At 48.0% G+C, this 18724-nt stretch overlaps 1 protein-coding gene across 7 annotated transcripts in view; it reads right to left on the reverse strand.

The window, feature by feature from the left end:
* PARP4 (poly(ADP-ribose) polymerase family member 4) overlaps positions 1 to 18724 on the reverse strand; it is a 2748946-nt gene that overhangs the window by 2091181 nt on the left and 639041 nt on the right. For all 7 annotated transcript variants that reach the window (XM_069639202.1, XM_069639198.1, XM_069639200.1 and 4 more), the window contains exon 14: positions 12241 to 12397. In XM_069639202.1, coding sequence (XP_069495303.1) covers positions 12241 to 12397 — 157 coding nt within the window. The remainder of the gene's footprint in view (positions 1 to 12240; positions 12398 to 18724) is intronic.

Here is an 18724-nt window from a genome sequence, read left to right on the forward strand (position 1 = left end):
ATTACCCATTGTTGATCAACATCATATGTCTAAGTGTACTATCAGATATTAAGTTATTATAACGTGTGATATATATATATATATATTGTTTAATTTTTCAAATAAACCTTTTAATTTGCAAAGCAAACCTACTTCTTGGCTCAGTGGGGTCAGGGGGATGTTATACAAGGGTTGTCATCCAGAATACTGAACTGGACATAAAAATACATCACTATGGGTTTTCCTCAGCATCCCAGACGAGGCATTGACTTAGCTGTAGTGTTGATTGAATATTGCTTACAATTTCAAGCGAAGTCCTCGGGGGTCCTGGATAGGGCAGTCTGGGAACAGAAATGAAGGGACATCTATACGATGGAAAGCTAATGGTTACTGTGAATGACCACATGGAACGTTCCAGGAGGAATGGGGTCCATTGATAAGAAAATGGGAATTGGGCTGAGAAGGGTGGAGGGGTAACACGGTGGAAGGGGACAAGTGAGTGGGGTGAGGGTTAGGGCTTCGGGTTTGGAGAACTTGTTGGGAAGAGATCTCAACAGCTTAATGAGGAAGCTACCCTAAATATTGTTACATGCCTTACTACTTTTTTTAAAATACATTTTATTGGTTTTTACAACAAACAAAACCATCCTACCCAACATTTTCAGTCACAAGCTTCTTAGCATACATTTGCATGTTATTTATTATTGTCTTCCCTCCTCCCCCCACTTTAACTCAAGCTTCCACCTCAGTTCTTCGGGCTTCCCTTCTCTTGGGGTTAATCCCCTTCACCGTTCTCGGGCGTGTCACATTCACTGGAATTGGCATGGAAGGATCCCGACAATGTGGCTACCATTTGTCTCCATGCTATCAGAGGTCCCACTTCATTATCCTCCCCTCGGTTGGCTGCCTCATACCATACTACTGTCTCAGCGTCTGCCCATTTCAGAAGATCGTTCCACCATACCTCTAATCTGGGTGTATAGGCTGCTTTCCAGATCATGGCTATTCTCCTTTTGGCCAGAATGTAGGCCAGGTCCTTGAGCTTGCATACATGTTTCAGGTTGCGTGGTCTGGTAAATCCCCCCATCAAGCAAGCCCACACGGATCCCACATCTAGCTTGATTCCCTTTTCAGATAGTTGTAGCTTGATTTCCTCCCAGAATTTCCCCACCTCTGGGCACGCCCAAAACATATGGATCATCCCGGCATCCACCTCCCCGCACTTGGGGCATTTTTGTACTTCTGTACTCCCAAATCTGCGATCTTTCTAGGAGTCATGTACACGCTATGGGTGACGTATAACTGAATCTGCTGCAGCCTCGCATTCCTAGACACCTTTTTACGATATCTCTGAGCTCTCCCACTGCCCGTCTTGCATAGGTTCTCCCGCTTCCTCCTCCCAGTCCCATCTCAATTGGAGCAGCTCCTTGCCCACTCTAGACATCACCAGTTCGTAAATCCGTGATATTTCGTGCCCTCCCACCGAGATATCATACATCGTTTCTATGGCAGTATCAGGTTGTTCTGCTAGTGCTATTTCGGACCATGTTTCCTTCACCCGTCTAACTATTCTAGTATATGTGATTTATTGCCCCGTATGTATCCCAATGTCATCCACTATCGTTTGGAAGTCCAGTGCCTTCCCCTCTTGCCATATATCTCCTAAGGTCCCCAGGCCTACTGGCTCCCAGTGTTTGTGGATCCCTTTCCTCAGTTGCTCATCCGCCCCGCATAGCGCCACAAGTGGTGGCTGCGGGGAGCATGGGGTTGGACTTCCTATAGCTCGGCACGCTTTGCGCCATGTCTTCCAGCCTAGTTCCTGCAATCTCGATTGCCCATGCATCTCTGGTTTGGGTAGCCATATCAGTTCTTTTAGGGAGTAAGCGTCGCATTCACCCCTCAACAATCTAGATTCTGCTGTCTCATCTTCCGACAGCCACCTAGCTACATATTGTAACTGCCCTGCCAAGTGGTATATCTCAAATTTCGGCATGTTTATACCCCCTCTGTCATACATATTCTGTAATTTCCATAGGGCCACTCTGTTTCTGCAGTTGTGCCACAGGAAATCTCTGCATAAGCTCTGGAGTTTAATAAAAAAGCGTTTGGGCAAACTGTGTGGGATGTTTACGAAAAAATGTAGTAGCCTAGGCAGGACCACCATCTTGAGCAAGGCCGCCCTCCCCACCATGACTACGGGGAGCTTTGTCCAGAACCCCATGCTGTTCTTGATACCTTCTACTGCCATTTCCGCGTTATATTTGTGCTCATCTTCAATCGTGTGATATATATTAACCCCCAGGTATCTAAATGTTCTGGTCTGCCAGGCTATCTGCAAGAAGGTAAGTTCTCCTGTGAGACTCCTCTATACCTCCCCAAGGGGAACATGCACAATTTTTTGGGGTTCACCGCTATGCCCGAGAGAATCGCGTAGCGCTCCATCACCTCCAAGATGTATTGCAAGTTTTCCTCTGGGTACTGCAGGTATAACAACAGATCATCCGCATACAATGATATCAAGTGTGGTCCCTCCCTAGTGTGAACCCGTATTTCTTCGTACTGCTGTCTCAGACAGATCACTAGTGGTTCTAGAGCAAGGATGTACAGCATCGTGGACCATGGGCAGCCCTGTCTCGTGCCTCTGCTAAGTTTCCATTTATCTGAAATTATCGCTCCCGTTTTGACCCTGGCTGTTGGGGAGCTATACACCATTTTCACCCAACGCAGGTACCCTGATCCCATCCTCTATTCTTTCAAGGCCGCCATCATCCAAGGCCACCTTACAGAGTCGAAGGCTTTCACTGCATCTAGCGAGGCTACTGCTATTTCGCTTGGGTCGCCCTCTGCCTGTTCTATAATATGGTGGAGCCTCCTGTGGTTATCGGATATACTTCTACCTGGGACATATCCGGTTTGATCGGGGTGTATGAGTTTATTTATTACCCGCTTAAGTCTATTCACCAGCACAGACCTGAGAATTTTACTGTCCTGGTTTAGCATGGATAGTGGTCTGTATGACCAACAGTCTGTGCTTGGCTTGTCAGGTTTAAGGAGTGGAACAAGTACCGCCTCCCTCAGAGATTCCGGCAATCTCCCTTTCCCGAAGGCCTTGTTTAACATTGCCAGTAATGGGGGAGCACTTCTTGTCTATACGTTTTATAGAATTTGCTGGGGAGCCCGTCTGTCCCAGGGGCTTTGCTCGTGGGCAGGTGTATTACCACTGTTTCCAATTCCTCTATTGTGATTGGGGCATCCAGGTTTTCCCTGACTTCCTCATTCACTTTAGGTAGTCCTATGTCTTCTAGCGTCTCCTGAATCTCCTGCTCTGCCGTCTCTCCTGCATCTTCATAGAGGTGTTTATAGAATCTAAGGAATCCCTCGTTCACACTCTCCTGGGTGTTCCAGACTTGGCCCGCTTATCACGTTATCTCTCTTATTGCTGATCTTGGGGTCTCATTTTTGTATAGGCATGCAAGCAGCCTCCCTGGTTTGTTTCCCCCTGCGTGTTGTCTTTCAATGTATTTTTTATAATTCAGGTTGCATAACCTCTCCCAGAGCCCAGCACATGCCTGTTGTAATTGGCTCACACATTCGGCGTCCTCCTGTGAGGTGCTCCCTCTTTTCATGATTGCTTCTAGTTTCTTTTCTGTCTCCTGTAGCTCTCACACTATACTCCCTTGGAGCCCTCTAGATTTGGATATGGCCGCCACCCTTACTACCACCTTAAAGGCCTCCCATAGGGTACCCTCTGACTCCACGATTCCAGTATTATTTTCGAAATACCCAATTATCTCCTCCATAGGTCCTCTCAGAATGCAGTATCCTTCAATGCCTTGGCTCTAAACCTCCATGTTGGGATCCTGGCTCTGGGGGGCTGATGTCGCCACACCAGGACCAGAGGGTAGTGGTCCGATAATATTCTCGCCTTATATTCTGAACAAGTAATTTCCCCAACCAGTTCCAGAGTAGTGAACATGTAATCAGTCTTGTGTAAAGGTTGTGTGGGACGGCATAGTGTGAGTTGTGCCTATCATTCGGGTGCTGCTGCCTCCATATGTCTAGTTTCGTGTCTGATCTGTCCATTTTGGGGTTCAGGCTGCAATTGAAGTCCCCATATAACCACGCCTCCTATGTGGGGACTGATTTTACTATATATAGTGTCCTGAAATAGGCCACCGTATCTTGGTATTTAAGATGCACAGTTCTCTGTTTTTTAGCAGCCCCCGAATCACTACCATCCTCCCATCCGGCTCCACCGTGGCCTGTAGCATCTGGAAGGGCACATGTGGCACCACCCAAATGATTACTCCCCTGGCGTATGCCGAGTACGTTGCTCCTATGGGGGTCCCTCTCCACTTTTTCTTTACCACCTCTTGTTTCTCTTTAGTGAGGTGGGTTTCTTGCAATAGGGCTATGTCCACGTTTTGCCTTCTCAGGTACATCATTACCTTATTCCTCTTCAGGTAGCTGTTGAGTCCTCTGACATTCCAGGTTACTATTCTAAGGTCTCCCATTGCCATCCGTATCCCATCTCTTCTCCCTCCTTCCTTGTCCTTCACTCAAAGCGTACTTGGCGTGGATCATGCACAGAGGCACATGGGTGCAAGCTCGTTCCCCAACAACTACCTCTGCAAACTCCACAACTCCCCTCCCACCTTTCCTCCCGTCCCACCGTTCGCTCCCTTGTTAACTTCACTACAAACTCCCGAACACTCCCTCCTCTCCCCTTCCTTCCGTCCCCAACTGTAGCCCAGCTCCATCCCTGTATCTCAGGGTTTCCCGCATCTAGTCCTGCCCTGGTTAACTCGGTGCTAGGAACCCTGCAGGTGGTTGCCGCACTACTGACAACCTAACTAGTCTATCTAATGGGTTGTGAGTTGGGACCTCTGTGTCTCCCGCATCAAATCTGCTGTGTTTTTGTCTGCCTTATGTATATCCTACCTTCTAACTGACCTATCCGAATCTATATTCAAGTCCCAATGTCATTATGTATACAGCACCTCAGTGTTGGAGACCGATGCTTCACTTGTCGTCTCTGCCCTCTCGCTGGTCCTTTGTCTCCTGTGGGCTATTCTGTGAGTCCAACCAGTCCATAGCTTCTTCTGGGGTCTCAAAGAACAATGTCTTGTTTTTATGAAAAATGTTCAACTTCGCTGGGTAAACCAGCATGTATTTGAGATTCGCCTCACACAGTCTCCTCTTGACTGCTCCAAAGTTTAAGCAGCGTCTTTGTACTTGAAGTGTGTAGTCCCAGTATGCTTTTATTGCTGCGGATGCTCTTCTTATTGTGCCCCCTTACCGGAAAAATTCTAGGATTCTTTCCCTGTCTCGATAATTTAGTGTCTTTGCGATAATAGGCCTCGACGGGGCACCCAGCGCCGGTCTGCGTGTCAGTGTCCGGTGGGCTCTCTCCACCGCAAATCCTTGGGTTAGTGCCCCTCCTTTAATTTCTTGCAGCAGCATAGTTTCTATGTATTCAGTGGAGTTTGTTCATTCTTCGCCTTCCGGAGCCCTATGATGCATACATTATTTTTGTGGGCTCGTCCTTCGGCCTCCTCTGCCGTGTTTTCCAAGTTGCTTACTTGTTGGCGCAGTGTATGGATCTCGGCGGTGTTCGCCTTGCATGTGGTAGTGTTTGATTGAACTTCTTTCTCCAGCTCGCTCGTGCGTTCTGCAATCGCTCTTACCTCTTGCCGCAGATGGGTGACATCCACTTGCACTGCGTCGATCTTGAATTCAAGTGACATCTTGAGGTTTGCCATGGCTGCTTCTAGTTTGGTCTCCCACGTGACCTTTAGATCTGCTATCGCCTCCAGGATGTGTCTTTCGCTGCTCGCTGGTTCTGTGTCTGTCTGTGGATTTCTCTCCTTATGCCTAGCTCCATCTATTGGTTGTGGTGTTCTGGTATATTCTTCTATGGTGGGCTGCTTCCCCTTCGATTGGGGGAGTTTTGACATCATCCCAGTGTCCTCTGGAGTGTTCACCACAAGTGCCAGGAGCCCAGGTCTCCGCAGTGCTGGCTGCTCTGGTTCAGTTCCACTAGGCTTTCCCCTCCTACCCCCGGGGCGGGCGATCTTACTACCACAGCGCAGAGTACCTGCCCATGGTGCCTTTCTATAGTAAGGCAGTCGTTTGCGTGTCAATGGTTTCTGGGCTCTTCTGCACAGCGTCCCGAAGGTTGTGTTTTCTTCTGTTTATTGTGTTTTGGCCGCGATTTTCCTGCTGTATTGTCTCGTTTGTCTGGGGTCCAGAGCCCCACCAGCTGGTGCTGTGGCTTGCTACAGCGGCGCTTGCTCTACGGAGCCTTTGGGCTGGCTTCCTCTCCAATGCTGCCCACCCCCCCAGGGTGAGGTGGTATCAATTGGTAGAGTGCCTCCTTTTTCGGTGTGTCCGCTTCCGTATCCCCACCTCCAGTTAGGTTAGGGGTCCGCCACTGTGCCCATGCTTCTGCAGCTTTCCATCATGGACTACACAGTGCTGGGGAAGGTGTTATACTTCTTAGTCTTGTGCCTCGGGTTGGGGCAGGGGGTGTTCATACTTCAGACGGGCTGCATTGATGGTGCAGGCTGCGTAATACCCTTCTGCAACTTCACAGGGTGTAACCCTGGTATGGCTCTCGCTGGGGGAATGTCACCCCTGTTGCCCTTGTGTTTTGCCCATTGGGCTTCCTCTCCGCTATGGTGTGGGTCAGACGTACCTTGAGTATGCTGCCTACGTTGGCCCTACTCCGTGCGGGCTGTGGGGCTCTCTTCTTCCCCCGTCGCCGTCCCTGTGTTTCGCAGTTGCTGTGTCCTCCTTCCGGCAGGCTTTTTGAGTCCAATGCACTCGTCAGGAGGTGTCGTGCATCCTGCGGTGCGGATTTCAGCCGGCTTGTAGATCATGTGCTCTACTGGCCAGCGGATGGTGTCCGCTACTCTCTGTCGTGATATTGCCTTGTTCTGAGGGAACGTCGGATCGGCGGGGGGCCTCCTCCGCGTCACGGGCTGCCCTGATTATATGCGTCCCCACGGGGCGGGTTTTTTCTTCTCCCCGCTATCTCCGTGAGCCGATCCTCACTGGGGCTCTAATTATCTCCCTCTGGTTGCCCAGGACCGCGTTTCTCTTCCGGCGATCTCTGCCACTTCCCCACCATGCCGTTTGTGTATCGGCGCTAGGCTCCGCTTCTCAGGGCTACGGTCTGACTAAGCCCTTTGTTCCAGGGCGACAATTTGGGTGGTCATCCACGGGAGTCGCGCAACTTTTCTTCCTCCAAATTCACAGTCTTAGATGTGCGTTTTTGGGTATAATTTATCACGCTATGTGCTACACATCTTCATGTAGCTGGCCATAGGTTCTGGATGAGTTTCCTTGCATTATTCCGGTGGGCATCTTAGGAGTTTGGTCGGATCCGCGGGAGCTTCAGGGTTTCCCAGCCTCTTACATGGCTGGCTAGCCACGCCCCCGACCTTACTACTTACAGATGGTACACACTTGGCTAATTTGGTTGGTTGTATTGTTTATTTTGTCTCTCTCTCTCTCTCTCTCCCCCTCTCCCCCTCCCTATTTCTCTCTTTCTCTCTCCTCGATTTCCTTTGCTCCTGCAAAAAGAAGCACACTGCTCAGCAAAGGTGGGTTGTAGCTCTGGCTGGAAGAATAATGTAGACAGAGTTTGTGCGGGAAGAACTATTGAGGTTGCAGGGGTTGAGTTACTGTCATGATGCCTACCCCCGGAGCACCTGGCCAGGCCCAGCACCCCCGGGAGCAGGCATCATGCCCCCGGGTAAAAGCCCAGCGGCCCCTTACAGGGGCTCTTTGGACTCGGTCCTGGCACCGTTGACGCCAGGCTAATGTTGGACATCAGTCCTGGCGCCATAGGTGCCAGGCTCATAAAGGAAGGTGTTTTGTGCACTTACCTGATGCAGACCATGCTGCAAGATTCAGGCCTCCCTGAGACCTGAAAGGGACTATTTTTTCATTGGGACTATTTTGCCACTTGGGCGTGGCCAGGGAAGGATACTTACCTGGAACTACTTTGGGGGCTATTTAAGCCAAGCCCAGACAGTGGATCACGCTTTGCGTTGTTCTGCATCCAAGCAGCTGAACGCTCACCGTGTCTGCTCCTGCATCTGGTCTCCAGCCACGCCCGCCTCGATCCTGGAACGCCTGTAAGGAAAGAAGAGAAGATAAAAGTGAAAACCAATAATTTTATCAAACTTCTTACTTTCATCCGGAACCTTCACGCCAGCGTTCCTGAGAAAAGACTTTCATTTAAAAGCACTGCGTTGCTCGCTGCAGCGCCGCGCTTCACTCACCTGTCCTCGGGAGTTCTTCTGGCTCCACCGCGACTGTCTGCACCGGACGCCACATCTCTGCGCCTAGGGGAGAGAAGAAGAGACAAAAGGTGAGCAGAAGGAACATATGAGGAAAGCCTAATTTTCCGCCATAACACTTACCGGTCTTCTGTTGGTGGACCATTCCTCATTTTGGGTCGGCGCCGCTTCGTTGGCAGGTATCGCACCCTGGCCCCTATGGGGAAAGGACAAAAGACATTACTGGAGGAATTTAAAGACATTAAGAGGGATCGCCCCCATCGCTAACTCACCCGAGTTTACCATCGGCAATTTAATCCCTCAACGCATCGCCTTCATTCTGCACCTGAAATAAAGGACAGATCACAGGTTAGGAAGGCAACAGAAAAGGAGGCTCTACACTTGAACTTTTGTAATCTTCATACTTACGGCATTCCGCTCGGAAAAGTCAAGCGGATTTTGCCAGCGCCATACTGAAAACCAGTGAAGTAACTGGACAAACACGCGCCCCTGCACCTGAAGCAGGATGGAGAGTTCATCCTTTCAAACCATAAGGTGAGCTTCAACCGGGGATTTCAGAGGAAGTTAGAGAAGAACGAAGGAGGAAGGGGGGAGCAAGCACACTATTCTGCAGACTGTTAATCCCCTTTCTCATCTGCAGAAGGATATTCCTACGGGTCAGACAAGCAAGATTTGAGGGTCCTGTTCAGTCGGTGTTCCGAGTTCTGCGCATCACGCTCGAAGAGGCCACAGCAACCCAGACTAGACCAGCGCCTCCGTGGGAGTCAGGTGAGCGTTACAGTTACCATATTGCCCAGCTACTGTTTAACCCCCTTCCTAATGAGAAGTGCTACCGTCCCCATCTCAATATTTGTTCCAGGCTCATGCCGATGCCCATACCCACATCAATGTGAATTGGTTGGGAGTGGCCTGCAGCTGGATCTCTCTTATTACTTAAAAACATATTTACCATTTGCTCGGAGGTAGTCTAACACTGGCCTCCCCTTCCAAGGCCCTAGTGTACCCTCCCAATGTCAATTGCGATTTTATAAGCAACAATGGATCTCTAAGGGAGGACAAAGGGAGAAACTGACTCCTCCCAATGTCAACGCGATTTTATAAGCAGCAATGGATCACTAAGGGAGGACAAAGGGAGAAACTGACTCCTCGTCCAACCTTTCCACCAAAATGTTATCATTTTTGTTCTGTGAGAAGCATTGGTTTCAGAGACTTTGGAGTTTGCAAAAAATGAATTTTGGCATGGATGGAAACCAAAGAGTTGCACTTCATGTTTGAGGGACAGAAGAATCAAATTCTTCATCTATGGCAGTCAATCTTATGCCTCAAAGAGGATACACGCCATAAAAGGAAAGTTGATACTCTCTATCCTATTGCATGGTTTATTTAAATAGCGCCTATACACAGGAATTGTTTTAAAGCGCTCAGGGAGAGTGAGAACAAGGGCAAAACCATTGTCATTCAGAGTTCTTGAAATTCTGAGATGATAATAGTCTGCACCGGCAGTGCACGTGCACAAAAAATACATTTAACATTTGAGACACAGCAAATAGGCCTGACAGAGATTCTGCAGTTTGACCAGTGCAAAGGGGAGAACAGACAGACAATATTTGGGCACGTTGCATTTGGCAAGTGCATAGACGGTAATAGGGTGGGGGTGGGTCAAGTGCACCCAGTCGGTGGAGAATGGGCTAAGTGCAGAGAGAGTTTGGGTTATTTCTAAGTGCCGTGAAGGTGGGTGTGTGTGTGTGTGTGGCCCTGAGGTGTGGGGACCAGGCAGCCAGTCAGCAAGCTTTAGGGAAGAGGGGGGAGAGATGGAGAGAGCAGAGAGCTAGGTTAGAAGGGTAGAGGGAGTGCGAAGGAAGAGGAGAAGAGGAAGGTCTAGAGGAGTTTCCAGAACTTAAGAAGGTCAGACTCAAGACAGAGGGCGTCAGTGAGGCAGGGAGGCTATTCCAGAGGGAGGCACCTGCTGAGGATAGGGATCTCCCTCCAAATCTCTGCTTGGAGAAACGGCTCACTCGCAGAAGGTTGGAGGTAGATGAGTGGAGGGCTTGTGAGGGACAGTATTTAGGTAGGCAGATTTGCAGGTAGGTAGGTAGGTCCCAGGCCCAAGAAGCCTTGTGGACAATGCAGAGGGTCTTGAACTTAATCCTTGCAGTCACAGGGAGCCAGTGAAGGGATTTCAGCGCCAGAGAGATGCGATCCATGGGCTTGAGGCCAAGGATAAGTCTTGCAGTTCTGTTCTGGATGAGTTGCAGAGGGCGCCGGGCTGAAGGAGGAAGGTTGAGGAAGAGGCTGTTGCAATAGTCCAGCCTAGAGAGAACCAAGTCTCTGGAGCCAATGAGCTGCTGGGGGAAAGTGAGAAAGGGTAGAGTACCTCTGAGGAGGTGTAGATGATAGACTTTTTAGAGATGTCAGAGATGTGAGAGGAGAAGGAGAGAGTGGAGTCGAAGATGACCCCAAGGTTTTTTGCCTCTCAGGTGGGTGTGAGCACAGGGCCAAGGGAGGACGACCAGAGTGAAAGTGGAAAAGTGGCAGCAGGGGTCCCAATGCAAATGGTCTCAGTCTTACTGGCATTGAGGCAGAGGTCATTTGCAGCACACCATGAATGAACAGCGGACAGTCAGATATGAGCGAGGAGGAGGCAGCGGCTGAAGGTAACCTGTAGGATAGTTGCGTGTCATTCGTGTAACACTGGAAGTTCGAAGTGAAAGTGGCACTCATACGTGCCAAGGCAGCCATATATACGTTGAAGAACCAGAGGGAGAGGTTAGGTCCCTGGGGAACGCCACAGGTTGAGAGAGCAAAAGTCGAGAGAAAGGCTCTGAGTGCCACCTGGGATGGGCAGTCGGAGAGAAAGGAGATTAACCACATCAGAGTCTGACCTGTGATTCCCAGGGTGTCACTGGGACGTGTGCTCTGGATGTTAAGTTTAACCGTGTCAAAGGCAGAGGAGAGGTCAAGGAGAATAAGGACAGCAGGAGTGTTTGTTTCCGGGTTTGAGAGCAAGTCTTCACGGGTGTTCAGAAGAGCAGTTTCTGTGCCTCTGGATGCTCTAAAGCCAGACTGATGGCCGTGGAACCAACCAATAAATTCAGTGTGGAGGGTTAGCTGAGTGATAGCCAGCTTCTCCGGGAGTTTGCCCAAGAAAGGAGTGATGGAGATAGGGCAAAATGGAGGGGTCGGCAGAGGGTTTCTTGAGCAGAGGGTGCACAAGGGTGTGCTTAAGGGTAGTTGGGAAAGCTCGAGTGGAGAAGGAGAGATTGCAGAGATCAGCCAAGGCTGGAACGAGGGAGTCAATAGTGTCCTTAATGGGTCAATCTCCAGTATAGCTCAATGAACTCACAGGGAGGTGCATATTGACTGGCCGTGAGGAAAAGTTAAGAAAAGAGAAAGGAGAAATTCCCAAGAACAACAAACAGCTATACAAGCATGTTCTATGGGGTGTAGCCCACTTGAGAACCCCAACCACGTTCGAGCTTGCAGTACCTTTCACAGAGGAAAATAACTATTTGCACATCAGTCTAGTCCCACCCGCAAATGCAGCCCAGCACCGAAATACTAAGCAAGAGTACAACCAACAACCCAAGACAAGTATTTCTGCCTCTTCAGGGCGTCATTGGTGAGGTGCAGCTGACTCCCTAGGCAACTGTGAGCAGGGGATACAGGTCTCAGTTACCAAAATACACTTAGGATGAAGCCCCAGGTGGTACATTGAAGAAATGTATTATAATGTGCTCTGTGACTGTCCTTCAAAATCACAAGAAGTTCATTCAAACGCACTGTGTTGCAAGTCAAAAGCAGAAAAGAAAAAAAAGTTTCAAAAGAAATGGTTGCCAAACAGAGGGTGTTGAACCCTTTAGAAAATGTAGCCCTCAGCGATTTCCTATAATTTGGATTATAAATATAAAAGTCTAGTGTAAAATATGTATTCTAAAAAGGAACTTTTCCTCACCGTCCAAATGTAAATCTGGGGAATTTGGCAAACTTTCTTCTAATTCGGCAATATTAACTTCAGGACAAAACTCTGTAATGTTGTCTTCGGCCAGACAAAACTGAACAATGTATTTCATCTTCACCTGAGTACTCCTGTAAACAACATATTCATCATCCTAATGGGTAAAAAGCAGATAAAAATACATTACTCAAGTTTCAAACATTTCCTCGTAAAAGAAAAATAGGGACATAGTTTAGCGTTAAATTAATTTGCACGACTGGTCCATTCATGATCACATGTCACAACGTTTTCTTCCTGTTACAGTTTTACACTCGACCACCAATGCAAGTGAGTCCATAATAATACTGACAACTAATGAACGCCCCAATGCAACAAAACCCTTTTATTACTAAATTTCAGTGAATTGTGCTGCTTAAACATAACTTCCCTATAAAGTTATCACGCATGTACAAAATGTCACTTTTTTCCTTGGTTAAAAAGTAAAGCGTTTAAATTAATTAAATAATGCCTGTATTTCTCAATAAAGTTATTATTTAATTATTATTTAACCCTCTGTGTCTGAGGATCGCCTGATATTTCCTCACAGTGACCTATCTGACCTTGCTCGGGGGCCAAAGACAGGTTGTCCAACAGATATCGTATAGGCTTCAGATGACCTGTGCCATTGTACAATTATTATTATTGTTGTTATTTTGACCCGCATCTAACACAACTGAGGAAACGAGTGGCTCAGATGGCCTTACACAGATCCCTACTTTTCAAATTCAAGCCACGTGATCTAGCACATTCCTGCATTCCTGTCACTACTATGGGGCACATGTGGCGTTAACAGAAGGGACCTGGTGATTTGTGGTTTCCACTGGCACACCTTTCATAAATACTTAAAGTTCAGCAGATTTGCAAAAATATTACGATGAACTCTACGCGTCAAATTGACCTGTTAATCTTTAAACACAGAATTTCATAATCAATTAAAATTGTTAACATTTTGTTACTAATTTCATCTCTATGAATTTGTCTTTTAATTATTAGGATATATTATATTTGTTACAGTGGAATATACTGATGATGCCACATGATTGGTTTGAACCTAGCTTCAAATTAGTCTATATATGTAAAACACATAAAAAACAGATTCAACCAGATAATGCGAAACAATGGGAACATGGACATTTTTGAAGACCAAGATTTCAGGAAAATGAAGGTATGTAACCAAAACAGAAGAAATTCAAATTTAAACAAATATCAATGGAAAGCCATAAAAAAAGTAATAAAACATGCACTTTGGTCAAACTGTGCATGTATCAGGCAAAAGCAAATAATGGTGGACACTAATGACTACAAATATGAAGCTCATCAAAAGCTTCGAGATAAACAATGCTGTAAGAAATTGGAAAAAACTATAATGGATATCAAAATAGAAAACAGTATGTTACTTAACTGTTACGAGATCCAAATGTTCATAAAACCAAGAAGAAAACCGCATCACCCGGTAGACATAGTCTAGCATCTAGGCTTTCAAATTTGAACGTGCAACTTCCTAGCGATAATTGACTCATGGCGAGTAAGAAATCACGTGAGTTGTGTATGTAGAGAACTGAGGATGCAAGTAACTTTTTATGGCTGGCTAGAAAGGAGCGTGCAACTTGAAAGGTTTACCCCTACTAGAATATAATGTTTCTCTCCTTGAAAAGACATCAACTAATGTGGAAGGCGACCTTCAGTCCCCAGAGAGATGAGCCTAGCTGACCCCACGTTATGGAAGACGGACAGACGGGGCTGGGGCCAATATCAGCCTGGCATCCCCTATGGAGAAGGCCGCCCTGTATAGGGTCCCACCAACCAGCCATGCAGGTTTCTACTATATGTATGACATAGTAATGATGATGTGCTGCCTTATAACCTTCTGCTTGTACTATTTTTCAGCAGAATGTTCTCGTGCAGCAGAGTTCTTTGTTGGCATCCTTATTTCTGTGCTATTAAAACTGGTTAGCCTTGCAAGAAATCTCTTGGCCTTTTTTCACTAGCGGGTTGTATTTTTTCTGGCGTAAGCATTCAGGAGTGTGCCTTCAAGTTGTAACGAAAAGGGGCAGCGCTACTAAAATGTACTAGGATGGTGAACCCACTGTGTTTGAGAGACTGACAGAAAGATAGGGATCTCCTCTTGGATTTTCGACCCTCAGGGTCCTTGACTAAAATAATTTAAAAATGTATACTAAACCAGTTAGGATGGCCAAAAGATTTTTTTTAGAACCTAGCTAGAGACCAAATTTCATTTCAGTACACAATGGGCTAACATAGTCTTGTTGGATGTAGCACCAGTTTGCTTCTTTGCGAGAACTCAGTCTTGGGGTTACACTTTCCAGCTCGCTTCTCGGTGCTAGGGACAAGGCACTCTGCTCACTTCTCTGCGAACCTAGGGATATAACACCTTGTTTGCTTCTTAGCAATTTAGGGATACTGTGCCCTGCTTGCTTCTTAATCTATCTACCAGCAATCACTATCATACGCTCACAAACATCTCTAGAGAGAAAAACAGACATAGATTGAAATTGTTTTTTCAGTCATATCGTCTACTGTGTAGTGCAGTGAAACAATGAGGCTCTGTGTTTGCTTTCAGAGATGATGTAACCTGCCATTAACAAAATCAGTCTTCCAGTCCTCAATCTATTATTGTTAATTTGTAACAGTAGCTGTAGTGCAGCAAAGATTCATGAAAAGATCCCCACAGCTCAACATAGTAGTCTGTTTGAGGGCTCATTTTAAAGGCTAATTTACATTTAGTTATTGTTTCTCTCCAAGTTTCCACTAATGATTACTTCAATGTTTTCAGAAGATAATGATGCATGATACAAGTGCTTTAAGATGGTTTTCAGGTGTGTTTCATCTGGCATTCTGATTCCTCTGTGTGGAATTCCCAACTGCCTGTAATCTTTCTCCTTCCCATTATAGTTAGCATCAAATCACATTTCTAGCATGGCGGCTGAGGATTGAAAACATGGGCCACGATTTTGACAATACAGCAGAACATTTCATAATCTGCAAGGTACTTGCCAATCCTACTGCAGTCTCCACTTGTTCTCTGTCTTCTCTGGCCCTGTGCATTTCTGTGGTCTCTCACATCATTACTAAAACTTAGGACATCATGTCCTCACTCTCCTCTACACCTCACCCTTCTCCCTCACCTGCCTACATTCCTCCCTTGGCCCCTTCTCCCCATCCCTCTACTCTCCTCTTTCTCTCCCATAATGCCTGATGAGGTTTCTAGACAAGTCCCATCTATGAAAATCTCATCCAAACAGGTGCTCCTTTGATCCTCCAGAACTATCAAGGACAACATTGTCTCCCTTGCTCCAGCCTTTGCTGATTCCTGCAATCACTCCTTTACCACTGGATCCTTACCGTCACTCCTCAAGAACTCTTTGTGCACCCTCTCCTCAAAAAGCCTTCAGCCGACCATTCCTGTCCGGCTAACTAACGCCCTATCTCCATTACCCCATTCCTAGGCAAACTCTTGGTGAAGCCGGCCATCTTGCAGCTTATCCACTACACCAAATCTGTTGATTGTCTCCACGACCACCAGTCTGGCATCAGAGCTGCCAGAGGCACGGAAACTGCTCTCCTGAACACCTGTGAAGACTTGCTCTCGAATCTCGATTCCAACTCTCCCTCCGCTCTCATCCTTCTTGACCTTTCTTCTGCCTTTGATATGGTCAATCATGCAACCCTTATAAATCGGCTCCGTGATACCCTTGGCATCACAGGCCTGGCTCTGGACTGGCTGACCTCTTTCCTCTCTGTACGACCTTCCCAGGTTCTACTAGGCCCTTTTCTCTCCATCTCACTTTTCACTTGTGGTGCCCCCAGGGCTCTGGTCTCTCACCTTGACTCTTCAACATACACCCTGCCCTCAAAGCCCATCTGATCTCTGCCATCTATCCTAACTTCCAGTGTTATGCGGACAACACGCAACTCTCCTTCAAGATTCCCCCCTATGCCTCCTCTTCCTCTCTCATTCCTGAATGTCTGTCTGCTATTCAGGCATGGTGTTCTGCTAACGATCTCTGCCTTAATGCCAGTAAGACTGAGATCCTCATCCGTACCCCAGCTCCTTCCTTCCCTCCTACGCTCTGGCCGCCCTCCATGGGCCCCATCCCCTCACCCTCCAGTGACGCAAAAAACCTTGGTGTCACCTTCGATTCCTCTCTCTACTTCTCTCCTCACATCACGGACCCTGCCAAGAAGGCCCACTTTCACCTGCACCTTCTCTGAGGCATTCTTCCTTTTCTCACCTTCCCCCAGAAACTCAATGTCTCAAGAGATCTGGAACTCTGCAGACTAGACTACTGCAGCAGCCTCTTCCCCAACCTGCCTAACTCCTCCCTTCGCCCCTTCAACTAATCCAGAATAGGACTGCAAGACTTATCCTTGGCGTCATCTCTCCTGCCGTAAAATCTCTCTGCTGGCTTTCGGTTGCTCCGAGGATCAAGTTCAAAACTCGCTGCATCATCCACAAGGCTTTCTGGGGCCTGGGACCGCACTACATTCTCTCCCTAAACACCTCTCTGCTAGAGCCCTTCGTCTTCGAGCTCCAACTCTCTGCAGATCAGACGCTTCTCCAGCAGGGAGTGGGGGTAGATCTCTCGCCTCCACAGGTGCCTCCCTCTGGAATGGCCTCCCAGCCCCTCTCAGACTTGAGCCGGATCACCTTAAGTTCCGGAAGCTTCTCAAGATCCTTCTTCTCTCTTCTTCCTTACCTCTCCCCTGCTAATGCTCCCCCTCTGTCTCTTGATTGGCTGCCTGGTTACTTCAGATCTTACAGGGCACATGGCCCCTCTGACCAGTCTACCCTGCTAACCCTCCCTCCCCCTAACCTGCACTTGCCGCTCTGGGCTATCTCCCCCTGTACTAGCCTGGCCGGGACCCTCCAGCCCCGCTCCTCAAACTTAGCACGTTGACCTCCTGGCCCTGCACTCTCTTCTCCCCGGGCACTGTCCACCTGGTCACCCCAGGCACTCCCTTACATTCCGGCACTCCACCCACCCTTCCAGTCCCCCCTACACTTCTGTTGCTGCACTTGCCCGATCCGAATGTCATAAGACCTAGTTGGACTGTTTCTTTGCCATCCATGTTCCCCCACCCCTCTCTTGTCTTGTTTACATATTTATTTATTGATTGTTTGTTAGGCGCTTATACAGCAAGTAAAATACTGTTTCAAAGAGCCCACAGGGCGATAGGATGGAACAAGGGATTGAAATACATTACAAAACACAATAATTAATAAGAGCAGTGGAGGAAAAAAGGAGTAAGGAACAAACCTACTATGCCTTGTGAGTATTCAGAATGTGTGCAAGTGCTGCAAGGAAAAGGGCAGAGGGCGTAAGTGCTGGGGAGTTCGGGCTCATGGGTGAGCACAGATGAAGTGCTTTGGTTGTTGAGTGCCACATGGCTAGGGGTCACGTATGAGTAAGTGCGAACTTCCAAGGCGGAGGGTGTGCCAAGGCAAGTGCTGAGGGTAGACAGAAGCTGGGCACATTGGTTTTGGGAGGTCAGCGACCCCGAGGATGTATAAGGGCCCGGACACCAATCACAGCAACTGTGGGATTAGCAGAGAAAAGAAGAAGGGAAGGAGGAGGTGAAGAGGAAGGTCTTGAGGAGTTTCCATAATTTAAGAAAGTCTTGCTCAAGGCGCTGAGGAGGGGGAGGCTGTTCCATAGGAGGGAGCCAGCTGAGGAAAGGGATTGACCACCTATCCTCTGTTTAGCTAAGCGCTCTGGTGCCGAGGAACAAAATGGTCTAGCGGGAGAGTATTTAGTAAGATAACATAGTGTGGTCCCCGGGCCCAGACAGCCTTGTGAATGATGCAGAGGGATTTTAATTTAATCCATGCAACAACCAGAAGCCAATGAATACTTTTTAAGGCAGGAGAAATGCGGTGCCTGGGCTTAAGGCCAACGATAGGTCTTGTTGCCCTATTCTGGTTTAGCTGGAGGGGGGTCGCAGAGTGGAAGAAGGTAGATTCAGGAGGCTATTGCAATAGTCAAGCCTAGAGAGAACCAGGGCTCGGGTAACATTGAGCCTCTGGGGGAAAGTGAGGAAAGGGAGAATTCCTTTGAGAAGGAAGAGCTGAAAGTGGGACCTCCTGCCAATGTCCCGAGTGTGAGAGAGGAAGGAGAGAGAGGAGTTCAAGATGACTCCAAGGTTTCTGGCTACAGAAGAAGGAGTAGGGGGAGAGCCCAAGGAGGAAGGCCAGAGTGAAGGGAAGGAGGAGGGAGCAGGGGTCCCAATGGGAAGGATCTCAGTTTTACAGGCGTTAAGGCAGAGATCGTTGGAGGTGCACCAGGACTGGATGGCAGATATGCAGTCTGGGATGATGGAGGGTGAAGAGGGTCAGCAGAAAGTTTGAAAAAGAGCTGTGTGTCGTTTGTGTAACACTGCAAATTGGAGGAGGAGAAGGAGGAGATGAGGAGTGCAAGCAGAG

This window comes from Ambystoma mexicanum, chromosome 7q (assembly GCF_040938575.1).
Source record: "Ambystoma mexicanum isolate Mex_15411 chromosome 7q, UKY_AmexF1_1, whole genome shotgun sequence".
NCBI classification, from domain to species: Eukaryota; Metazoa; Chordata; class Amphibia; order Caudata; family Ambystomatidae; genus Ambystoma; species Ambystoma mexicanum.